Source organism: Sebastes umbrosus, chromosome 14 (assembly GCF_015220745.1).
Source record: "Sebastes umbrosus isolate fSebUmb1 chromosome 14, fSebUmb1.pri, whole genome shotgun sequence".
In the NCBI taxonomy this organism is placed as follows: domain Eukaryota; kingdom Metazoa; phylum Chordata; class Actinopteri; order Perciformes; family Sebastidae; genus Sebastes; species Sebastes umbrosus.
Genome location: NC_051282.1, coordinates 15,264,249 through 15,290,997, shown reverse-complemented (window position 1 = coordinate 15,290,997; position 26,749 = coordinate 15,264,249). Strand labels below are relative to the sequence as shown.

Below are 26,749 nucleotides of genomic sequence, written 5' to 3'. Positions count from 1 at the left end.
TATTTTCTATTATTTTTTTTACTGCTGTACTATAATATGTATTATGTTTTACTATATTACTACTTTTCACTTTATATTACATGTCATATACCATACCATATTATTATTTGTGTTTGTGGTGCTGGGAGTAGATCCCCTCAAATATGTACTTTTACAAAAAAAAGATCTGCTCCCGCACACAGTTTTCACTGCTTTATTAGTCAACGTTTCGGTCAACAAGGACCTTCATCAGGACAAATTAAAAATAATATAAAATAATATTATGTACTGTCAGACAAACACTAAGTATATTACTATTATATATTATTCTGATCCACGCTGTTGTAGTAGATGGTATCATATTACTTTAACACACAATGCTATAATCTGCAGACTTTGCTGCTACTAATCACACTACTAATCACACTTCACTTTTTTTATTTCTATTCATGTCTAATTAATTATTTTCTAATTTTCTCTATTTATCTGTACTTGTTTCTGTCCTTGTGCTGCTGCAACACCTGAATTACACCTGGGGATCAATAAAAGATGATCTAAAGATGATCTTATCTTATTTATATATATATATATATATATATATATATATATATATATATATATATATATATGTATGTATGTTTTATATATATATATTATATATATATGTTTTGTATATATATTATATATATAAATATATTTATATTATATTATATATATATATATATATATATATATATATATATATATATATATATATATATATATATATATTGTTGGTAACTTGCTATATATAGTTTTTTATATCTTATTTATGATTTGTTGATGGTTTTATTTTGTAGGTTGAGACCGGATGTTGTTGGTGATACCGCGTCACTTGACGAGCCCATGACGACAGAGAGTCACCAGCTGTGTGTGTTTGACAGATGTTGGTTGAGGATCAGCCGCCTCATTCAAAGCGGAGTACCGGAGCAGGCAGAGTGTTTGGGCTGTTGTCGGGATTACTAACCGGAGCAGAGGAGCAGAGGACTACAACATGTCGGGAGAAAAGGGGACGAGTCCCTGCAACAAATTCCAAGCCAACATCTTTAATAAAAGCAAATGTCAAAACTGCTTCAAGTCCCGAGAGCTGCATCTGTTGACCGACCATGACATGGAGCAGGTAACCTAAAACTACTACTATTATTATTATTATTATTATCATTAATGTGACCGACCATGACATGGAGCAGGTAACCTTAAACTACTACTATTATTATTATTATTATTATTATCATTAATGTGACCGACCATGACATGGAGCAGGTAACCTTAAACTACTACTATTATCATTATTATTATTATTATTATTAATGTGACTGACCATGACATGGAGCAGGTAACCTTAAACTACTACTATTATTATTATTATTATTATTATTAATGTGACCGACCATGACATGGAGCAGGTAACCTAAAACTACTACTACTATTATTATTATTATCATCATTAACCACCGGGTGTTCTTCAATTAACGTTAAACTACTCTTTTATCCATTTAATGTGACAGTTGGTTCATTAATTCAAACAGTAAAGTAGTTTTACTTTAAAGATATTAACTGCTAATTGAAAAATAAACGTCTGCATCTTTTTGTAACTCATATTCGACGTATAACGTCCTAAACCCAGACAACATGGTTATGTGGGCCCCACATGGGTTAGACTGGGGGTACCTGGGTACCAAGTGGGTATGGGCCCAAAATGGGCATCTTATCTGGGGCCCATTTGGATCAACTAAGTTGGTCCCATGTGGGTTCTAGTTGGGTCACTAATGGGAAATTAGTGCATGGGCTCAGAATGGGCAACACAAACACAAAAACTAAGTTGGTCCCAAATGGGCTCCCCATGTGGGTCCTAGTTGGGTCACTACTGGGAAATTAGTGCATTAGGCCAACATGGAAACTGTGGACAAACCCACTTATAATCCATATTTCTGGCCATGTAGTTCTCACATAGAACTTAAACCTGGGGCCGAGATGGGTTTTGGTTTATGTTGCCCAGATTGGGCCCATATAGGCAGTGTACTCCTGCATGAAACCCACAAAGCAATTGGCATAGGGTCATTATGGAACCCATGGATAATCCCATATAGGGCCCATTCTTCAGCCCATTTACTACCCACATGGGCCCCACATACAAATGTTGGCTGGGAAATGACCACATGTTAGCTTGTTTTCAATTAGCTAACATTAGCAACATCCGGTGCTCCTAACGGTATCTGCAAGACTTCACAGACCGGCGGAAAACAAGAAGTAAGAGCTGATCTGAGGTCTGCTGTCTATGAGAGCCGGCTGTCAATCACTTGCGAACTCCGACCAAACGGTCAAACTAGGCAGCTCTGATCAAATATGAATCAATATTATGTTACGTTAATGCATATTTCTCTCCTCAAATGTTTTCAGAATCATCTTGTAGTGCACAGTTTAGCTGTAAAATAAGAAAGTTTGTGACGCTGATTGTAAAATCTGATGAAGGAACGCCAAGTTCCGGTCAAATGCCCGGAGCACAGCCAATAGGAACGCTCTCTCATTGCAATGACCTGTGATTTAAGCCTGAAAACAGAGCCATGAGGAGGAGCAGAAGTCTAGTTTTCTCTCAGAACACTTGAATTACAATATGATGAAAGGTTATTATGGAATTTTTGCCCAATGATGCTAAAAATGTACTGCCTACTGCCACTTTAAACTACACTTTTATTCAGTTATTGTGACTGTTCATGTTAATACATTTAAAGAGTTAGGTATTTTTACTCTAAAATTACTCATGAAAATGAAACTGTCACAGTTTATTATGTCAAGAAAGCACATTATTGTGACTCATACTCAACATAACGTTAGTTGTCGCTCCTTTTTGTTGCATTATTAGCACCCTAAAATGACCTGGATGTTAGCTAGTTTTCCCTTAAGAATTTATTTTTCAATAGCATCAAATCATAACAGAAGCTATGGAGGACATTTGCATATAGAGCAGCTCTAGAGCATACTCACTCAAGACCAAACAAGAGATCCCACATGAGCATGCACAAGCATGAACCAGGCTCTGGGTGGACCGGACGGCCATCTGCCTCGACTGAATCAGAAAAAAATCTGTAAAGAATAAGAGAAGCATTTGAGACTGTGGAATCAGAAAATATTTGTTTTTTACTGGATATATGACAAATAATTAATCAAATATCTAAATGATGTCTCGATCCACTTATTGGTGCAGCAGAACAGACAAGTCATTTATTTACTTTGTCCACACAAAAAGTGTCAATAATACCCTTGGTTCACTGCCTTTGAAAACAATGTTCCTGCAGATCTGTCATGTGGAGGTGATGCAAGCAGACGGTCATGACAGCTTCCTACATGCCTCACATTGTTAAAATATGTTATTGCTCTCTGTCCCCCTGCCTGGATTCGCTGTGCCCTGTAATTTCAGCGCTGTTGCTCAACCTGCAAACATTACACATGGCATTACTCTGACTCAAGTCAACTACTCACAGAGATAAAGCTGTTGCGGAGCATCTTTTGACTGTTTTACAACATGTTGTAAAATACTACTACTGTGTGCATAGTACTTTACAGTCAGCAATGTGTACGTGCAAATAGACAGAGCTTCTGGACAAAGATTTTGTGTAGAGCTGAACCGATTAGGTGATTAAATGATGAGTCAATCGCATTGAACTAAATTACAACTATTTTGATAATCAATTAAGCATTGGAGTAATTTTTAAAGCAAAAAGGCAAAACATTCTCGCCATCAAGCTTCTCAAATGTGAGAATTTGCTGCTTTTTTATCTTATATAATAGTGAAATCAATGTCTTTAGGTTTGGGGTGTTTGGTTGGACAAAACAAGCAATTTGAAGATGTCACCTTGGCTTAGGGGAATTTTTATCGTGAGAAATCTTCAGACATTTTCTGACATTTAATAGACCAAACAAAAACAATTGGCAGATTAATCAATAATGAAAATAATCATCATTTACAGCCTGCAAACCACATAGCCGATCAAGAAGATGCTTCATTTTGCTTGTATACAGCTTTTATTTTGGTGGTCCACCCAGTGTATGTGAATACAGCTCGCCGCCGGGTGATGTTATGAGCCCAGACATGACGGCGTTTGGTTTTCTTACATATCTGGGACTTCCACAACATGTACAAAGCAGCAACAGTGGTTATTTCTTCCATGGTTGATGGCGGAAAGAAAAGTTTGTGGTATCTATGGAGACAAGCTCCTTCTCCTTCTCCTCTCCAGTGCGTCTGACGTAAATGAATACCCAAATGATACCGGCGGTGCAACTCACGCGGGTAAAGCTCTTGGTCTGAATACATCATCAGAGGCCGAATGCTAACTACTCCACTTTCCTCCATCACTTACAGGCAAAACCCATCTATGGAGGCTGGCTGTGTTTGGCTCCTGTGGGGACAGATTTTGACAACCCGATGCAGAGGTCAAGGGTAGGACATGATAAAACTGAGCTGACATACACACACATTTATTTTCGAGTTCTTTATTGTGACTTTCCTCAAGATAAATGGCTCTGTGGTGATGTTGTGTTTGGTGTGTCTTAACATCAGAAATGGCAGCGTCGCTTTTTTATCCTGTATGAAGACGGCAGCCTGAGCTTCGCCCTGGATGAACTGGTAAGAAACTGCTCATTGAATTTTAACAAAAATATACAGTATATAAGATAGCAGTGTACAGTAAAGCATGTTCTGTATATCCGCATTTACAGTATGTTGGGATCAAGCAGGCATCTTTAGGCCAGATGTTGTGTGCAGAACCACAGCAGATGATTTCGGGCTTAGCCTGTCCTCTAATGCACACATCCCCCTCTCTCTGTGATCCCCTCAAATCTCTTTCATTGCACACTTAACACCACAAACTGCTCTCTGTTTAACTGTCAGTCATCTGCGTTCTGGTGATCAGTCCTTTCAGTAAGCCAGATTTCTTAACTAGCTCTCCTCTGATTCCCATCCAGCCGAGCACGTTGCCACAGGGGACGGTGAACATGAATCTGTGTACAGACATCACCGATGCAGAGCCCAGGACGGGCCAGAGAAACGCACTCTGCATCGTCACGCCAGAGCAGGAAATATTCATCCGTGGCGACAATAAAGAGATCATTAATGGGTCAGTATAAACCTGTAGAGAAATTACAGGAGCAGGAAGGTTTCCCTGTAACTAACGTCTTGTCTCTGCTGTTTCTATCTTTGTTTACTAGGTGGAGTGAACAGCTCGCCGTCTATCTACGGACTAACAAGCAGAATCAGAAGAAGAAACGCAAAGTGGAACCTGTTGCCACCCAGGTAGCAAAGCAAACACCCATCAAATGCTTCAGTTAAGCACACATTGTGTTTTTCCTGCCTGCTGTCGGGCCAAATGATTACTCACGCTCTGATTGCCATTTAATTCAATACAGATATTCACAGTCCTCAGAGGATCAATCCTGTTGTTTTTGCTGACACCCTAACCTTTCATCTTGGACGGACATAACTGTCTGAACCAAATTTCATGGCAATCCATCCAATAGTTAAAAAATTAAAAAAATAATTGCCAGTTATTTTCCTGTTCATCAATTAATCGATTAATTGATTAATTGATGAATCATTTCAGCTCTAAATTGAAAATATTTTGGTTTTGGACTGTTGGTCGGATAAAATAAGATATCACATCAAATGGAGATGGGATTTTTTCACAAAGTTTGGATATTTTATAACTTAAAGTTTAAATAAAATAAACATGAATAAAAAGTAAAAACATGTTACTGAATTCTTTTGTTTGTTTTTCTAACAAAACATTAGGAACCCAGTCCAGCAAAGATGGCTGCAACTGATCCAAGTTTTCCGTCCTCTCAGAACGCTCCAGAGTCCGGCTGTGGTTGGTGGCAGGAAGACCAGCAGCAGGTCAGGGGACCGGGTGAAACCGCTATGTGGACTGTCCCAGACTCAGTCCCCCCGGGCCCGGAGAAGACCCCTGCAGGTCTAGCAGAAGCAAAACATACACATACACACACACACATACATCCAGGCTTTTTTGTCCGTCGGCCAATCACAGCCACTTCCTGTCATCTCTCTAACTGTCCTAACGTCCTGCAGATGTTCTCACACTTCCAGCTTTGTATTTATACATTTCATTTAACCCTTGTTTAACCAGGCATGTTGACCCAGTACTGACTTGTAATCATGGGAACGTGCTGGAGGAGTTTTAGCAGGAAGTTACATAAACACAGACGGACAGACAGAAACAGGAAAACGTGCGTCTCTAACCTTCAGGCATCATAAAAAGCCAAACATGATCCATAAAAGACCTCTTAAACACGTCCTAATAGGCTTGATGATTAGCACAGCACAGGACAGGTATTCCTCCTTACTGGAGCTCTGTGCTGTGACAGAGTGGACAGCAGCACCCATCTGGCGTCAGACTTATTGCAGGGTCTGGAAAGGTCCTGCAATAAAGGTCTGGATTAACTCCTGCTGACTGTGCCCATAGGCTGCTTCATTAGAGCGATGGAGGTTGCACAGGAGGGACCCTCTGAGAACCGAACAGGGAGGCTCTCTAATGAATGAGGGTTCCCTCTTGTCACTGGATTCCTGGACCATCATGTGTTTTTTGAGCAGCGTTGTAGTAGAAATTAAGCAACTCACCCTTTTATATAAAAAACACATTAACCCTTTGAACTCTGCAATAGAAATAGTCTTACTGTGATGTCATTTCTAATTGTCTCCAGTATCCGAGGAAGCTCCTTCCTTTTAAAATAGTTCTATGTAGCTAAAAATGGATAATTAATGTTTCGCTATCATCATCATTACATTATTAGCATCAATGGATGTTGAATTGCTTGATGGAAGCTAGCTTTGTTAAGATCGAATTGGTACAAATGTTAATTAGTTTGTCCCACTTGTTTCATCAAAGTAACATATAATGGTAAAATGATTTATGAATGTGACAAAATGTGAGTTAAATCGTACTTAAAACCGAATGCATAGCCACCGATTGGACTGACAATAACGGGACAATAAAGTTACTGTGCAAAAAATAAGTCAGCAGCTACTATGCGCCCCTGTTCTACGTAGACCAGTGATCTATGTGGTCGTTCCTGTCATGCTCTACAGGCTGCCTGCGGGAGGTCTGTTTTTAAAAGGCTTAACAAACATACAGTCAAATATTTACGTCATGGATCCATTCTGATTTATATCTGGAACCTCAAACGCAGAATGGCCAATCATGGCATAGCATAACTTCAGGTTCTTCCTTTATCTAAAGCAATTTCTTAAAGCGAGTTAAGTATTAGTGAGAAAACCTAAATATGAAAAAGTTGAAATTCATATTTACATTGATTCACGTGTCTCCTGCTCCTATATTTGTCAAGTCACGTCACCTCCTCTTCTTCAGTCCACTTCAACCATCTTTTCTGTAGATTTGTATTCATAATTAGGTCATTGTTGTTAGTCTTTTCTTTGTGTTTGTGTGCAGCCTAAACAAAAATGATTAATTAGCTGTCATATGGAACAGAAAATGGTTTGTGGTTGTGTCACTGTTTACCATAGCAAATTTGAATATTAAAACACTTCAAACCAGTAAGTATTTTATCTTTTTATATAGAATAAATGGATTGAGCTGCTTTTCCTTTAACTTTAAGTTAATTTCCTGACTTTGTGAAAAGTACTGTATATCTTAACAGGGAAAACTCTGGATGTTTTGATCCACTGGCCTCAGTGTGAACCCTGACATAGTGTTGTGTAATTAAAATAAGAATGATTTCATCGCAGCCTGTTGGCCGCTGGCTGTTTAAAGGGCGTCAGTGTGGAATTAAACCAAACTGTGTTCCTTCAGTACATTTAACAGTCTAAAAACCCTTCCATGTTGTTTGCTATATCCAGGCAACACATCCAGCTACCTGTGCCCGGTCTCCTTGGACTTGGTGACCAGTGGAAACATCGACCGCGACAGTAACATCCAGCTGGCCGAGTCAAACAACAACCAAACATCAGCAGACAACAAGAACCACAGCCACGACAAAAGGTTAGAAATGAATTGGAGGTAGATTTCCAACCAGATTTGATGATAATATATGTAAATAATTCTTCTATACGTTGTGTTTGGCAGCAGTCTGGTGTTTATTTTCTTATGCACATGTATTCTGTTGCTAACAGCCGTTTAAAGTGCCTTGGCAGAGGAAAAGGGGGTAAATGTGCAAGCAATTAGCACAAAGGACATCCAATGCCTCTCTGCTTCCCCCCCAGTATAAAGCCAAACAGCCATCACACACCGCTAAACACCAGATCAAAGGCTCACGCTCTACCCCTCCATTAGAGATCCGACTGCTGCATTTTTAAATTTAGCTTAAAGAAACCCTCCCAGTTTGTGCCCCAGCAGCATGTAAACTGGTCACGTGAGCAGCGTACATCGCATTTCTTCACTCGTTGCCTTTTTGGGAAACAAAAACACAAAATACTTAATGCCCCCAAATAAGGTCAGAAATTCCAAAACGCTGGTGTAACTGGATATCTGCAGCATTGTTTCTCAGGACCTTAATACTGACTGTCTGCCTGCCTGTCAGAGGAAGTAGACTTCAGCTGGAAGCTCCGTCTCAGGGCACGAAGCTGTCTGGACCCATCAGCAGGCACTTAAACATCAGGCTGTAGTAAAGCTACTCTATTTAAAATGTACCGAATAAACTATTTATAGCGTTCAACACGTGACGCTACATGCTTTTACAGACTTAAATATTCTCAAAATAAGATTTTAAAGGTTATATCTCATTGGGACAGAGAAAAGAAAAAACTCCCATCATTGTTATTTGATAATATTGCTACTTTAATGTCTCTGTTTAGCGAAGAAGCTAACAAATATGCTAAAAAGAACAAGGTTTTGAGTGACATCTTTGGACAACTATTGTATGGATTGCTATGAAATTTGGTTCAGACATTCATGTTCCGCTGAGGATGAATTGTAATGATTTTGGTGATCTCTTCCTCTAGCGCCATCATCAGGTCAACGTTTTATTTGTGTAATTAGGACCAAATTTGCACAGGCCAAGTATTATCAGGGGACCTCATGTGATTTAGAAACACAGCTGATGTTCGCTGTTAGCTAATGGGAGGTGCCATTGATTTATATTATGATGCGTTCAGGCTCTATTCAGGGAAAATGAGTTTTGGGCGAAGGTAAATTCGAACATTATCATGATGTGTTCAAATGTAATCTTGTATGTTTAGTTTTTGGCGAGAAACTTGAATAAATCCAGTTGTTTGAAGGCGATGTTTTCACTTCAATAAAAAATAGATAATAGAGAGGGAATTATGACGTGTTTAACTTCATAACAAAAACCAAATGGTACCAAAGTAGTGGATGTTGAAGTACGTGAGATTTATTGATTTGCCGTTGTTTGTTACTGTGGTATCAAATTGGTATTGAGAATTGTGAAATTTCACTGGAATTAGTATTGACTACTCAATTTCTGGTATCGTGACAAAGTCTCCATGCTGTGTCACGAGATGTTTTTATTTGATTTAACCATTAACGATACAAGATTAAGATTATCAGACTAAACCAATGGATTAACCAGCTCATTGTTTCGCCACTAGATTCAGATGCAGTTTATATTTTTTTTTGTTTATGGAATTAAAAACAGTCCACAAAACCGTAATTTGCTGGAAATACTTGAATGAAAACAAACTCGACAAACTTAAAAATACAAAGCAAACAAATCAACATGTTTAAAAACCCACTAAATTAGAATATTGTAATTGTTACCGTCACTCTTGGCATCAACACACACTCACACAAACTGACACTAACACTCCTTTTCATCACTTGACAGTTGTGTGTACATTATATCAGGTTACTGTGTAATACCTTCTCTACTTCCACACAAAACACCTCTGACACCAGTGGGAAGGATGTCAGCTCTTATTTAGTCTCTTAACAGCAACAATAACAGTGGTCGGTCTGGTGTCCTCTGGGCTCTTTTCTGCTGCACAGGTGCTGTTTGGAGTCTGTTATCAAGCTGTCATCCTCAGTTTTCATGCTGGTGGAAATGATGTCAGAACCCACCTGTGTGTTAGCGAGGTCAGGGAAGCCTCACGTACACTTTTTCACTCATTAGTTGTTCATGTTTTCCAGCCAAGGCAGTCCAACAGAGAGGCTGCTGGGATTGGAGGCCCCTGAGAAAGAGCAGGAAGAAGGAACAGCTGTTTCCAGAACGGGCAGGAGTGAAGCTCGCACCAACAAGCGAGAGGTAACCACACCAAGTACACGTTTAATACTACAATATACCTTAACCATCGACACTCACTGTATCCAAGTTACTGGGAGTGTAAGAGACCGGTCTCGTAAACGCACCTGCGGGGATCACTGGCCGACTTCTCTGAATTGAATTTAAGATTAAATAATATACAAAATTTGTATAAACCGGGTACTTTACCTTCAGAGCTGAGTCGCTCTCCTCAGCCACGGCAGCTCCTGTTAGAATCATAGCTAGGCTACCTACCGCAGTAGCCAATCAGAGGCAGAGTAGGGGCGGGTCTTCCCACAAGGCATACTGAGTAGGCGCGCCCACACATGCGGAGAATGGGTCTGGCAGCTGGGGCGGATCGGGTACTGAAAGGGAATAGTCCAGTTCTTCCTGGAGGATCCTGAGGCCACGTAGGAAATCGTCACTGTCTGTTTCATATATCATTTTCATATAATCCAAAAGGATTTTAAATAGTGTATTTAGCTTAAAGGGCAACTACAGCCTCAAATTCTGCTGGAACCCTTCTTAGCTTCATCTTGTTCTTGTTCATTGTTGTTTTTCTACCGGTGCTTATCAGGCTAATGCTATGTGCGAGAGGCACTAAATGGCGCTACAGTTAGCCAGTTATCCAGTTTGATTTATACGCAACATAAGAAATAACGTTTCTTATTTCCTGTACAGCCAGGAACTATACTTTTTTCACAGTCAACCAGGCTGGATCAAATCCCGTCCTCCTGTGCTCCTCTGGTGATCCAAAGGCAGTGCCTGATGTTTCTGCATTGCCTCGGGCTGCCAGGTTGATACCGTTCGTCTCTTTCGAAGACTGTTTTGGTTTCTCGGACATTTTACGGTTCTTGGAAGGGCATCTTAAAGCCACTTGGCATGCTACAACTGAAGCGTATAATACACCTCTCATTGAAAGATAAACAGTCTAACCCCTTTTCCTTTTTTTAGGCAGAAATAACACCACATTCAGAAACGCAATACTTGAACTATACATGATTAAGGGACATTATTTCAAGTTTATTTCTTGTGTTTTCTATATTTTTACGGCCCCCTGTAACCCCCACCCCCCCACTCCCCCCTGATATAATGGTAGGGGAAACACTTGCCTATTTCGTCACAGTTAGGGACGGGCCAGGGAATTTGGCTGAACCAAACTTTCACATCCAAACAGACACATACAAGCTAATTTAGAGCAGAAAAAAAATGTGTTTTTGTTGGAAAAATCTATGTGTACAGCACAAAAATAGCAAATTAAAGTAATTAAAGTAAATTGAGTTTTGGAGTTCCACTTTAAGACCTATAAAAGAACTCCTGCTCTTTTTGATTAAAAATCACCAAATTTGGACACACATGCTTTTCATTGGACAGCGACAATATGTAATCCCTCCAACGTGTTCTGGGTGTGTCACGGGGTCTCCTCCCAAAATACCTTCAAGGTTCGTCACCCAGGAGGCATGTTTTTGTTTAGCAACATACAGTAAATACTTTCAAATCACCAAAGCAGCATCTTCTAATAATTGTGCAAGTTTCTGTATGTTTCATAATTATTGTCGTCACTGTGAAACACACCAATTAACGTCATCCAGTGTATGTTAAAGGGGAACTACGCCTATTTTAAAAATGCATTTATGTTATTCCAGTATGGTTTAAGACAGTCCGAAAATGATTAGTAAACATGAACAACTCTCTTCTAAATCCAAAAACAAGAGTGCTAAAACTCAAACTTGTGATGTAATAGTGTATAAAGTGTGGAGCTGCTCCATAGACAATGAACAGGGAGAGAATTTTTTGCCTTTATTTGACAGAGATAGAAAGGGGGAGAGAGAGTGGATGAAATGCAGCAAATGGTGCGGAGGTTGAAGGAAGTTACCGCTTTTATTGTTGCAGTCTGAGTAACGTGACGTCATATCAGTCCCGTATCCGTCACCAAAACAAACCACCATCGGCCGGAGTGAGCCGAAACGATAAAGTAGAAAACGGCAGAGGGTCCACGTGGATACGACCTGCACCCTCACATCTTAAATCCAAAGTGGTAAACACGACCCATTCAGTAAAGTATTGAAACACTTTGGGTTTCACACATTTCAGGAAAAGCAGAGCTAGACATCATGGCTAAAGCTGCATGTTAACTCTGTCATGGACAGGAAACGTTATTGTATTACGGCAACTTGTGGTCAAGCCAGCCGTCACTCGCATCTTGTTGAAGTTAGAGGAAGTCTACACGTGTGACTTTGTCCGTTTTTCAAAATAAGGTGTTAACAAAGTGAACCGTATATACAAAACACTGTACACACAGTATATGGAAATAAGATTGATGGATTATATTCACCAGAAGTACAAAACATTACTTAGTACAAACGTCCCTTGTGACTTAAAATGACAATACCACTAATTTGTGTGAGGGAAATTCTTTGATTTTTTTTGGGTTGCTGGAAAAAATTCAATAAATAATGCCTGACTGATATATCTGACTTCAGGACAATACTTAAAAATCGCAAAACATATCAAATCGGCACCCAAGTTTCGTGATAGTATCGAATCAGGAGATAGGGGTATCGACACAGCCCTAGTACCTGACGTCATTTTATTATTTTAAACAGGTGAGAAAAGCATAAATATCCCTTATGACCATTATTGATGTAACTTTGGTAGTAAATAGTGTGTTCATTCACAGCACATTGTATGAACCTGATTAAGAAAATAGGTTTTCAGGGCCACATCATCAAACAATTAAAAGCCCATTTCCTTGGAATTGCTGACTAATCTCAAGGTGGGTTCGTCATGATCAAGACCAGTCACTGTTCCCAGCTGTACTCAACCTGTCAAGCCCAGTACAGGCTGAGTACAGCCTGTACTGGGTTATACTGGTTTGAGCATGATTCACTCAACCAGGTGTTACTCAGAGAACAACGTCACTTTAACGATGAAGCTCTGACCTGATCAAACACTTGGCTGGATGAAGTCAATCTCTGTTTGCATCACTGAAACCAGTGGTTGTAAACATGAGGGGTCTGATTCATTCAAGTCTTCTGCACGTAACAACTCACACTCAGTTCATGCTGCGGAATGAAAAGCAGGTGATGAGAGTTTGGCACGAGACGCGTGGACGAGTGGAATCCTGCCGTGTCGAGGCTTGTGAGTTTCCTCCCAAAATGTGTGAGAGTGGGTGCATGTGTCAGCAGGTGGGAGAGAGGCGGTGATTCATTCAGAGCTGCGTTTTGTTTGGGAACAGAACTGGTTTTGATGCCCTGAAGGCGTTCAGCCCGCCTCCTTTCAGTGTGTGTTGTAATCTGGGAGACAGCATTCCTCTGGCAGACTTTTTCCAGGGATTCCTCAGACCTAAAACAAGATACAGTGTAATGTCGACTCCAAACTCACTTGACGGTCCGTATTTACTGAAGCTGATGAACTAGCAAAGTCACGCCTCCTTTCCAAGAGCACATCTGTTTGTGAATGATAGTCACTGTGTGTTGTCGGGCTAGACCCTAGTGATTAAGGAGGTGAGCAGACGTTAACGGGTGCCTGTCTGTGTGTGACAGTATCGACAAAACACAAACATGAAGCATAAACAATCCACATAAAGCTTAAAGGTTACTAGTTAAACCACGTTTACTTCAGTAAGTCAGGCTTATTTTCAGGAAACTCTGTATAAGAAGAAAGACCTCTGCACTAGCCTCATTCCCACTACTTAACTTAATTCGCATATCAATATATATTTTTTTAACTCTTGTTTTTGTCATGACCACTTTAACACAGAATGCGAATATTATGCGGGGAAAAAGCTGGAACAAGGTTGATTTTTTTCTGAGCTTTCGCACTGCAAATTAAGGCATCAACCAATCACGTTGTGCGGAACGGACATATTCAAAACGTACACTGTAGGGGTGTGAAAAAAATCAATTGTATGTATCGCGATTTTTTTTTTACGGTTTGGAAATCTATTTTTTATTATTATTTTTTTAATCTATATTTTTTGACATTTTATTGACTAAACGATTAATCTAGAAAATAGTCTGCAGATTAATCAATAATGAAAATAATCATTAGTTGCAGCCCTAGTATATAACTCTATATCCTCTTACAATTTAGTTTTCCTCTTTATTTATTCCTTTAGTGCTTGTTTCATATAATTTGTTCTATTTTATTACCTTTTTTATTGTTTTGTTCTATTCTAATTTATATATTGTGAATATCTGTTAATAGATTTTCTGTGTGTGTAATATGGAGCGGGCTACCGCTGCATTTCATTTTGCAATCCTGTGTTGTACATAAAGCTGAACCTTGAACCTTGATTAGTGGGTTAATCGGCTATCTTTGGGCTTAACTCTGTATAATTCGGAGAACAAAATCACTACTATAAACAACGCAAAAGAGAACATTTGGCAGCGAGTTGTAGGTCAGCAGCGAGTTCACACTCTGTTAGAAGTAGAGATGAACTCATGTCAGCCGTTAGCTCAGTTTGTTGCTGTGTTTGTTGTGATCGTGACATTGTGAGTTCACATTGTGAGTAAGTGATGTGAACTCTCTTTGTTTATTTAGTGTTAAAAATTAAAGAAGTATGAAATGCAACTTACTATTAAATGACTCAGTTAATTAAAATGTACTGTAGTAAATAATAAGCTTTTTTTCCCTCTAAGTTCTCCACCAGTTGGATTATGTTACTTGGTTTGTACAAGTTACATAACAGTGGCCATATAGTGTAAATACCTTCAGATTATCCGCCTGCCACTTTCGGCATTTTAGAAAATTGTAGGGCTCTCAATCGATTAAAATATTTAATCGAGATTATTCACATTATTATCCATAGTTAATTGCGATTAATCGCAAATTAATGACACATTTTTTTTATCTGTTCAAAATGTACCTTAAAGGGAGATTTGTCAAGTATTTAATACTCTTATGCAAATGTATGTATATATTTATTATTGGAAATCAATTAACAACACAAAACAATGACAAATATTGTCCAGAAACCCTCACAGGTACTGCATTTAGCATAAAAAATATGCTCAAATCATAACATGTCAAACTGCAGCCCAACAGGCAACAACAGCTGTCAGTGTGTCAGTGTGCTGACTTGACTATGACTTGCCTCAAACTGCATGTGATTATCATAAAGTGGGAATGTCTGTAAAGGGGACACTCGTGGGTACCCAGAGAACCCATTTTCATTCACATATCTTGAGGTTAGAGGTCAAGGGACCCCTTTGAAAATGGCCATGACAGTTTTTCCTCGCCAAAATATTTGCATACGTTTGGAGCGTTATTAACCTCCTTCACAGTTGGTGGTGGTTGGTAGCAATGGATTCCTTAGGTTTTTCTATTTTCATGTGATACCAGGATCTTCACTCTAGCTTTAAAACTGAGCCTGCTACAACGAAGTTAGTGGTGTTAAAACGAATTTGCTTTAAATTTGACAGCCCTAGTCAGAACCACTGCAAGATGGATTTTCTCACATGGTGTTGTGATATCGTGAGAATTCAGCTGCCATGCAAGGTCATGAGACACTGTTCATTTTCGTGATCATCCAGGATCACCAACGTTAGAAGAGTTTGGGCTCACTGCTGACCTAAAACATGATGCCAAAAGTTCTCTTGGGCTTTGTTTATGGCCGTGGTTTTGTTCGTGTTTGCTTTAATATTATATTAATTTAATATCTGCTGCTCGGTGGACACGAACATCACGGTTTTGTCTTTACTTTTCTGTTTTCCATGTGATCAGTGCTTGATTTTTCGAAGAATGAAGCAAAATAAGTTGGCTTTTATGAAACCGTTTAATCCTGGTTTAGTTTCTTAGGCTCGTTCACAATAAACACTGCTTTCTTGATGTAGAAAACAAGTGTAAAAGTATGGTCACAGTACATTTATTTTGACACAGATGGTCGTCACTGTGGCAGCTCTTAATCTTTGATTAAACAGACAGGCTCATTCCAGAGGATTTGCCCTTTAAATACACTCAGCAGCACATTTTATCCCATGTGAGGATTTATGTGTCTTTGGGTGCATTTGTTTTGGTAGCCAGGAGAAGGTCAAAAGAGCCTGTCCGGAGTTCATTTCCAAGACAGCCTCCTCTTCCTCCCTCCCCCCTGCAGCTTTGTGAGGCTTCTTCACCAAACAGAGGACAGGCTCTGTCTGCAGCAGTCAGCGATTGTTTGGGAAGAAGAAGAAAAAAGAGATCAGTGCAGCCTGTGAGCGCTGTGTTCCTCCATGTGTTGTGTCCTTGGATAGTTGTCAATGTAAATGCCAGGAAAAGAAAAACACAAAGAATGTTCTGTAAGTGGTCATTTTTTCCCGTTGAAGTAGTTATGTAAGAGCGAAGAATGAATCTTTTCAAGTAAACAAAAAAAGAAACGTACCCTTGTTTCATTTAACGCTCTGTGATTCAGACTTGAAAGAGATACGTGCCGCTCTATCAGCCAGCATGAAACCTGATTACGAGAAGCACATTCAGTGCTTCTCGACTTGTACCATCATTTTTTAAACAAAAAGTATCAGGGATTATGCGCAGTCTGAAACCTTTTCATGCATTCCACATAGCCAAATGCAGTCATCCGTGTGCAGTTCAGTGGCGATGTGAGTAAGAGTTTAACAGGCAGTGTAGAAAAGCCTGTTGGGCTCCCCGTGGTGCTCTACAGCAGGCCTAATCCTCCCAGCTGACATCTCTGCCAAGGATCCAGACTATCGGTTACTCTGCTTGATGGAATGCAGGCCGCACACACAAACTGACACCGTCCTGATTTAGAAAACACCTCACGTCTTCAGATAAATAAAACAAATGTTAGTGATTTTAAAGAGTTGTTGTCATTTGATTTTTTGACTTCCACAGAAGCTCCAGTCATGTGGGGACAGCACCCAGCTCACCGCACCGCCACCCCAGAGAAGAGCCAAGTCTCTGGACCGCAGGACGTCCGACACCGTCATGACGGTGAGTCATAATATAATAAACTAAATTATTCGTGGCTGTAAATTAAAACTGCATCAGGAGAGGTGAAATACAGTATAGATAAAAACAAAATATAGCCGCCCCAATTGCGACCCCTAGAGGCCAAACAGCTTCTTACACTCTCACTATTTCAAGGCACTGACCAAAACTGTGTCTGTACCAGTGGTAGAGGAAGTATTCAGATCCTTTACTTCATTAAAAGTACTAATACCACACTGTAAAAAATACTCTGTTATAAATAAGAGTCCTGCATTGAAAATGTTTCTGTAAGTATAATCAGGAAAATGTACTTAAAGTATTAAAAGACTGTTGTACTATTATATATTCTATCATTAGATTATTATTTCTCATGCATTAATGTAGAAGCAGGATTTTACTGTTGTAGTTAGTTGAGCTGGAGCTCATTTTGAACTATTAACTAATGATTAATTTCATTATGGATTAATCTGCGGATTATTTTCTCCATTAATTGATTATTTGGTTCGTAGAAAATAGTGAGAAATGTTCGTCACAATGACTCAGAGCCCAAAGTGACACCTCAAAATGTTTGTTTAGTCCAACTCTCAACATTATTACTAATACATTAACATTATTAAAAGCAACAAATCTTCACATTTGGGAAGCTGAAACCAAGCAATACCACAACGTAAAAATACTCCGTTATAAGTCCTACATTCAAAATGTTGCTTCAGTAAAAGTAGTAGAAGTATTATAAGCAAAATGTACTTAAATTAGGTGAGAGGTAAAGAGGGGATGTTCATTTTAAGTACTTCAAATTGTTTTGTTTAATCTATAACGACAAATTATAACTTTGAAGCTGATCATGTGTTTTATGTGTAAGATGTTGATCTGCAAAGTAACTAGGTTAAAAAAGTACAATATTTATGTCTGAAAAATATAAAGAAGCATAGAATGCAAATACTCAAACAAGAATAAGTACCTTCAAATTTTACTTAAGTGAATTATTTTCCTCCACTATTTGCAAAAATGTTAACAAGTCCTCTACGTCCAAAGATGAAAAGTCTCATATATTAACTAGGACTAAAAACATTATATATACATTTCTCTTTACAAACATAACCTAACATCACCTAGATTGCATTTTATTATTTAAATACAAAGTAATACAAATCAATACATCCTTTATTACTTAGTTCATACTTAATTTCCACACAAATTACTGTTATTAATGGCAAAAATGTTAACATGTGTTTTCTTTACAGCCAGATTTATTAAACTTCAAAAAAGGCTGGATGGTCAAATTGGATGAAACTGAGCAGGTAAACCATTTTAAGAGTCCTAAATTAAACTTAAGTTCTTGATTTAAATTATTTCAATACATTTAGTTTGTTCATTGATTCATTTATCTTTTGCTTCCCTCTAGTGGAAGAAATATTGGTTTGTGCTGTCGACTGACAGTCTGAGGTACTACAAGGACTCAATAGCTGAGGAGGTATTTTGATATTAGTTTTTTATAATATAGAATACAAATACAAGAAGAAGTGTTTCATTTAAGACGTTCAAATGTCTTTTGCTCTCCCCCCTTTAGGCTTCAGATCTTGAAGGAGAAATCGACCTGACAAAGTGTTATAATGTGTCCGAGTATCAAGTGCAGAGGAACTACGGCTTTCAGATTCACGTAAGAAAACTGTTCCTACAGTAACCAGGCAAAAACTGTATCTTCTGCCTTAACATGAAGTCAAGTTAAGTGTTTTTTGTTTTAGACCCCAAAGGGTGTCTACACGTTGTCGGCTATGACGTCAGGGATACGCAAGAACTGGATCCAGGCTCTGATGAAAAACGTACGCCCAGCTAACGCCCCTGATGTGGCCAGGTATGGGTTCAATTATAATACTCTTGTGTGTAGAGCTGCAACCGAGAAACGATCAGTTGTCAATTATTGAATTAGTCGCTAACTATTTTGATAATCGATTAATCAATTTTAGTAATTATTTAAGAAAGAAAAGTCTAAATTCTCTGATTCCAGCTTCTTCAATGTGAATATTTTCTGGTTTCTTTACTGGTTTCCTCTGGAATGTGGTGGAGTAGAAGTATAAAATAGCAGAAAATGTATTTACTCAATTATACTACAGTACAGTACATGAGTAGATATTCTTTCCACCGCTGTACACTATATTTTCATGAACAACTGTCTTTTTATTGACTCAACTAGGGCTGCAACTGATGATTATTTTCATTTTCAATTCATCTGTAACAGACAATCTATAAAATATGTATATTGTATTTATTAATATACTTATAATATTAATATATCACATTTTAAACAAGCAATTTAATATCAAAATTGTTGGTGATTACACGACTAAATAATTAATTTCTCTACATTGTGATGTTTTCCTGTCCTCCATCTGAACATACCTACGTGTTGTCTACAGTTTACCTGGCCATCACGTTCCCTTCAGCCAACCCGAGGCCCTCCCTAAACCAGATGTGACTCAGGACTCTGCTGACGTCGCCGCAGAGAGAGACCCTCACCCCAAACACAGGAGTGTGATGGAGAGACGGCGGGAGGGACGCTACAAAACCTTCGACTGGGCCGAGTTCAGGCCTCAGAACAAATGGACTCTGGATCTTCAGAAAAGCAAAGCTCTGTGCTCGCTGGAGTTAGGAGACCTGGAGAGGAGGAAGAGGAGGGAGGAGAGGAGGAGGAGGTATGAGAGCATGCTGGGCTTCCCTCTGGGTTGGGAGGTGATTGGAGATAAAACAGTAGATGGCAGCGTCAGAGCACTGAGTCCAAAATCACAGCAGAAAGTGGATGAAGAGATCGAAGACTACTGGAAGCAGGTGGAGAAGACGCTGTTCAGACTGGAGAGAAGCGTCCCGCTGTTTCCTGAAGCCAAAGAGTCTGTGGAGGTGGAGAAGCTGCTGGACGACTACAAGACGGGGGTGAGTGATAGGGATCGCTTGGATGTTTCTCAGTGTGGTTGTATGAGGTACTTCTCCATAGTCAGTGTATTACAGTAGATGGAGTTTGTACCAGCACGGGAGCAAGACAGTGGGCAGTAGCAAAACGGGTTTTCGACACCTAAAAATGAAATATCAGTGAAATATCTCAACATGTAATTGATTATTGTACTGTAGCTACAGATTTGGGATGTGAGAAGCTATTATATATTAACTGGTTGTCTGTTGAAGGTGGAGGATCTGAAGGCTCAGCTGGTCGAGTCGGAGCATCACAGACTGGAGCTGGAGGCTCAGCTGAGTACATCGGGATTTTATCAGCAGCAGGTCTGCCACATTTTGGACCTCAGCTACTTGCTTTTCTCAGTCTTTGATACCTGTATGGTTGTTAATGTTACTTTTTCTCTGTTGTGTTTTTACAGCTGGACCCTCCAATAACTTCTGCGGCAGATATTTGCCCATCAGACACAAATGAAGAGCCATTAACCAGCAGTGCACAGATCCTGAAGGATGTGTGCAAAGAGATCTTACAACAGCAGAACATTATGAGCATGCAGGAGCAGCTCAGCTTTGAACCGCCTTCATTAACCCCTCAGATGCCCAGCATCTGGCTGCATGACACAGAGGGCAACTACCAAGACCTGGAGGATTTGCTTTCTGAGACAGAAGGCACACCTTTATTATTATCACCTGCATCAGAGAGTGACGGACAAACTGTAGATTTAAACGTCGCAACAATCAACCACCAGAATCACCTGGAAAGAGACGACTGTGAGCAGATTCCCAGCGCAGAAACACAAATAAATAACAGTGAATTAATAATTCTGAAGACGCCTGTAGAGGGAGATGACGACTCTCTGAGCTGCTGTGTGGAGCAACACATACCTCCAGACCAGGCGATGGTGAAGAGGCTTTCCCAAGAGGTGGAGCTGCTCACCAGCCAGAACGAGGCTCTCAACCAGCGCAACCAGGAGATGCTTAACCAGCTGACGGAGGCAGACCGCGAGATAGAGAGGCTGAAAGCGGAGCTCAGCAGCAGGTACACTGAACCCCATCACCTCCCTGAAGTGGAACAGCTGGGACAAACACAGGTGGAGGATCTGGAGAGGGAGCTGAGCTCCAGAGACCAGCAGCTCCTGGAGGCCCAGACCTTGATCACCTCCCTGGAGGAGAATCTGAGGGAGATGGAGGCGCTGCTGCAGCTGAACGTCCCAACAGAAACAGAAGAAACAGGACAGGAGAATAAGGGATACCTGCTGCGATGTTTCGAGGCCACCGAGGCCAAGCTGACGGAGCTGGAGAGGCAGCTCGACCAATCAGAGCTGACCTGCAGGGAGCTCCAGACGCAGAACGCAGAGCTGAAGGAAGCTGAGAAACGTTACCGTCAAGCAGCTGCAGAGGCGGAGGCTGACATCGGGAGGCTAAGGTTGAAAGATGGAGAGAGCAACGGATGTGTTTCTGGTGAAGAAAGGATCCGGCAAGTGATAGACGGGATGGTCATGAGGTTGAAGGCTTTGGAGAAATTACTGGAGGTGATTGAGGAGTTGGATTTTGGTTTGAGGAAGGTAGAAGAGCCTACAGTGGAGAGTCAGTTAAAGTGGGAGGAAGAGTTTTGGAGTTTGCTTCTTGACAAACTAAAGGTCAATCCCTCCGAGCTCAATGAGGAGAAACCTGTAGAAGAGCTGCTTAGTGAGGTGACAGAACGTATGATGGTGGAGAAACGAATGTTGCTTTTAGGGCAGCGTCTACTTTCTGAAACATGCACAGATGAAGGGAGGGAAGGTTTGAAAGATCTGGATATTATTTGGAATAATGCAAGTGAGACAGAAACCAAAAAGACAGATGAGAGCAGGATATTTGATTGTAGCAACCAGCTGTATGAGATGGAACATTTTAGAGGCGTCACACAGATGAAAATATCTGTTCTAATCCACCTCGCCTCGTCTGTCGACACCTCAGCTCACGAAAAAAAACTGCAGCTGATGGCTGACTTTCACTTTTCTGAGCATCCCTGGTCTGGTTTCCTTCACTCTGCAGCAACTGAAGCGTTACACTGCTGTCAGTTAAGCAGGCTTCAGTCAAAATACGAGCGGCAACTTGAGGAAACCAAACAGACTTCTTCTCTCATCTGCAGCAACTGTGTCGATTTGATGGAAGAAAACAGGGAGCTGAGAGCAAGATTGTCAGACAAAGGAGAACAACAGTCATTGATGTTGGGCGATAAGATGGACAGGTGTTGCCAGACAGAAGAGACTTACCCACAGGACACAGATACTGAGTTACAGGTAGCAGATGAAAGTAGTGCAGGTGAAATTGAGGAAAAAGAGGAGTTGTTTGAGTGCCTGGAAATCCCACTTCCATGTGTTGAAGGTCAATTGGGAGTCCAGGAGATAGCAGATGAAAACATGGAGAAAAGTAATGCAGATCTTTTGGGTTTGGAGACGGAGCAAGTTGTAGAGCTGAGAAGAAGAGTGGAGGAGTTGGAGGAGCAGCTGGCCGTCATGGCGGAGGTGATGAAAGAAGAGCTTGATGGGAAAATGAGTTCTGTTCAGACGCAACATGAGAAGGAGATGGAAAAGCTGAAGGTGAGTAGAGCTGGAGGGGTTTACACAGACAGTTTTTTTAAGATTGAAGCTGCCCATAGTTGAAACTTATTTAAAGTAGGATTGTCAATCGATAGTATTAAATACTCCTATCAACATGGGAGTGGGCAAATATGACCGCACTACAACCACCTTCATGCCAGACACAATTCAGAAATTTAAGGTGAACTTATGTAGCACGCTGAAGGTTGTAAGTATGTGACTCATGTGATCGTCTCCTTCCAGACAACGTGTGAGTGCGGCTTTGCCTCCATGGAGGAGTCTCACCTGAAGGTCGTGGAGGAGCTGCAGCGTCGACACCAACAGGAAGTGGAGCGCCTCCTGGTGGAGAGAGACAGACTGCTGGAGGAGGAGAGCGCTGCTACGGCAATCGGTGAGGAGACAACATATTTTATTTTGAAAATCTTTCTGCGAAGTATAAAACCTGTTGAGCTCTTAAAGGATTTTTCTTGAGGAACAATTTGAGTGTCCTGTTCTGAAATTTTAACCCTCATGTTAGGTTTTAGGACAAATACAGCCTCTTTAACAGCTCAAAAAACATTCTGAACATTGTTTATCACTCTGATACTTTTCCATCAATTCCATAATAACCTTTCAGCATATTGTAATTCAAGTGTTCTGAGAGATAACTAGACTTCTGCACCTCCATATTACTGTCACGATGTAGCGACCGTTTTATAAAAATTACTTTTTTTAATTATATTTGCTCCAATCTCGCCTACTTCAGCTTTAGTCTCATGAAATCTTCCCTTAATTCTTCTTTTCTCAGCAATCGTAGCCATCAAGAACGCTCACCTGCTGGAGCTGGAGAGGGAGGTGCAGAAGAGATGTCAGTCAGAGAGCAGCACAGGAAATGCACAGCTGGACGACGTATACAGAAAGCACAGGTATGTCAAGACCCGTTATCCAAACAAACTGAATATTTGGGCATCGCGTGGTGCAGCTTGTAACTGATTGCTGAGCCGCCGTTTGCAGGAAAAATGCACGTTACGTTCTAATGAAAAGTTGATGCTCATGTTGAATATCTGTGCGTCTGTGAAGCGAGGAGCTGGCTTCGTACCAACGGGAGCTCGAGGTTTTGTCCCAGCAGTTCTCTCTGAAGTATCTGGAGAACGGACATCTGGTCCAGGCTCTGGATGCTGAGAGGAAGGCCTTGTGTCAGTGCCAGCAGGAAAACCAAGACCTGAGGACAAGAAACCAGGTGATACACACTCTTTAATACGTCATTTACATGTTCTTCTACACAGGTAATACCAGTAATACCAGAGGTGTGGACTCGAGTCACATGACTTGGACTCGAGTCAGACTCGCGACACAAATTTGATGACTTTTGACTCGACTTGACAAAATCATAAAAGATTTGCAACTTGACTTGGACTTTAACACTAAAGACTTGTTACTTCACTTGGACTTGAGCCTTTTGACTTTTGAATAATTGAAACCTTCCCCGCCCAAGCCCAAAGATTAAAAAGTATGTTATTTAAAAAGTGTGTGCATAAAGACGATCTGACCGGTACCGGAGGTAACTCAGACAGCGTCAGAGATGTTGGGTTTATTTACTTTTTGAGAGGTCGTTTATTGATGTGTTTGGGAAGAGGTTACTGAACTGAACTGATTCTTTTGTTGTTTATTGCTGAATCCCCGAAAATGAAAACTTTATTTTTGGTGAATATTATTGGGACTTGCATTTGATTATCTTACACTTAATTCCCCAGATCCACTTTGTTTGAACCAATCTGAAAGCAACCAATCAATTAACAGAAGAAAACCATGAAGAACTAACGTTACGTTACTGAGCGCCAGTTACTCTGTTGTTAAAATTGGTGAAGAGCACATTATGACTTGTTTAGGACTCGAAACTCAAAGTTTAGGACTTGGGACTTGCCTGTCTTGACTTCAGTGCAAAAAACTTGAGACTGACTTGTGACTTGCAAAGCAATGACTTGGTCCTACTTCTGGTTAGTACCCACAGTTATCCAGCGTGTAAAAACTACTCTCCGTGTCGTCATTTAAACCCCTCATATGTTTGTTTTTTATATTATCACAGTATCTTTCAAATCATTCAGAATGTTTTTGTTTGTAGAAATATTAGACAATCCGGGTGGAAATTTGTGTTTTTAAAAACAGTGTCGATAAGTAAGAAGCCTCATTGTTGTATTGTTTCTGACTTAAGGAGTTGAGCGGTCACCTTGCAGCAGAGATCACCAGACTTTGTTCTCTGGCGAAGCAGGACGCCCTGCCGTTCAGTCAGGGGATGGACGTGTACGAAATGGAGGTGAGTCTTCTTCTACGTCTTGCCCTCGGCTTTTGGGGTGAACTGTCCCTTTAAACTTATAACAGTATTTCCACAGTGTGCTAATTCTACTTAAGCAAAGGATCTGAATACTTATTCCAACACAGATAATTACAGAAATAAAGTTAAAATCTTCTTAACAAATGAACACTTTTAATTTTTATATGAGGAATATGATAATTGCCATTAGAACAACATTAAGCCCAACTTCTCTGGAAAGGGAACAGAACAGCAAAGTAATAATTGAGTGAAAATCCTCCAACATGATGATGTTTGTTTACTGAACCAGTCCAGAAATGTGTCGCTACGCCTTGTGTTCATTGTCAATAATTGCAATCACAACAGCTATAAAGATTGAAAGTGATCTGAATGGAGAGGTGGGATGCTTTCACTTTCTTTTATGGTCCTCAAGATTAGTTTACATGAAGTACTGAACACCATCAACCCTCTCACAATGGTCATATGTGTGACTTCAATGTGGAGAAGTTCTTTACCTCAACCTTTTCTGAATATATGAAGCTGATTATTTGAAGTTTTCATCTCAGATTACCCTGCGAGTGAAGGAGTCTGAGGTTCAGTGTCTGAAGCAGGAGATCACATCTCTGAGGGACGACCTGCAGTCAGCACAGAGGGTGAGAGTCACACCTGTACAACAGCTGGAATAATAAGTAAAAATCAAAGAGAAGGAGTGAAGCTGACGTCTGTCACATTACAGGAGAAGAGGAACGCGACAAAGAAGTACAAGGACATGTACACCGAGCTGAGCATCACGAGGGCCAAAACAGAGAGAGAGATGGACGAGCTGAGAGAGAACCTGAGGCTGGCTCATCACGCTCTGGACCAGACTTCACCCTGAAAGTGTCTGTTTTTACAATAGCAACATTACATTTGTCTTCACTGTAACGTGTAGTATTCTTCCAGCTTTACCGACACAAAATTGTATTTAAAACGTATTATTTAATAAATCTAGGAACTCTTTTACACAATCTCCCTTCACACTCCTTTGTGTTTTTAAAGATGTTTATATTGTCTGTCTATTGTGTCTCAATTGTTAACCTTTTGACACTTTATTATTTACTGTGATTCCTACTGCAATGGTCCTGTGAAACTGCAAGTTATTTTTTATATTTCCCAAATATTATCATAAAAAAGCAACTATGTTGTGCGTTATGTATATATTTTATCTGTACTGCCATTTCGTAAGTGTAATACTTTAACCTGATGTGTGTATGTTGTTCTCACTTTGATATCCTCTGCTGTACGTGTCGTCGTTAAACTGGTATTAAACTAAGTATTGTTTTTTAATCAAATCATTTAAATTAAGTACATTTTTAAACATTTCTTGCAGGTAACTTTGCTGGCAGATATACTCTGTCATACACAAACTGTAATTTATATTTGTTCACTGCAGTATTAAAGGTTTTATTAATTAAATGAAATTGGCAGATTAAACCTATACAGTGTTGTTGTCTCTGTGCGGTTTCCAGGTTGAAATCTGGGGCCACCTTTTATTTTATTTTTTTTATTATAATAGTAAACTTTATACAGCACAATTCATGCTTAAAGTCCAACACAAAGTGCTTAACGTAAAAGCAGATGATCATCACATTTATGATAAAACAAGGAAAATTAAAGTGTCAGTTTGTACATGAATGATAAAAACTCAGCTACAGTCATTTTATTTTTGATATGTTGTGAAGATGCTGCAAAATAATAATCAGGCTATCTTTGACAGTATTTCAGC

General features: G+C 39.9%; 1 protein-coding gene across 1 annotated transcript; it reads left to right on the top strand.

The window, feature by feature from the left end:
• Positions 1-821: 821 nt before the first annotated feature.
• LOC119501560 (myosin phosphatase Rho-interacting protein-like) lies at positions 822-26,457 on the top strand. Its single transcript, XM_037791995.1, has 22 exons — positions 822-1,138; positions 4,379-4,456; positions 4,577-4,642; positions 4,981-5,132; positions 5,224-5,308; positions 5,804-5,981; positions 7,883-8,024; positions 10,128-10,242; positions 17,071-17,169; positions 18,411-18,467; positions 18,572-18,640; positions 18,737-18,826; positions 18,912-19,021; positions 19,584-20,094; positions 20,344-20,436; positions 20,532-22,694; positions 22,938-23,085; positions 23,482-23,599; positions 23,754-23,913; positions 24,886-24,987; positions 25,551-25,637; positions 25,721-26,457. The coding sequence occupies exons 1-22, from the start codon at positions 1,013-1,015 to the stop codon at positions 25,859-25,861; spliced, it is 4,890 nt and encodes a 1,629-aa protein (XP_037647923.1). The 5' UTR covers positions 822-1,012; the 3' UTR covers positions 25,862-26,457.
• Positions 26,458-26,749: the final 292 nt, after the last annotated feature.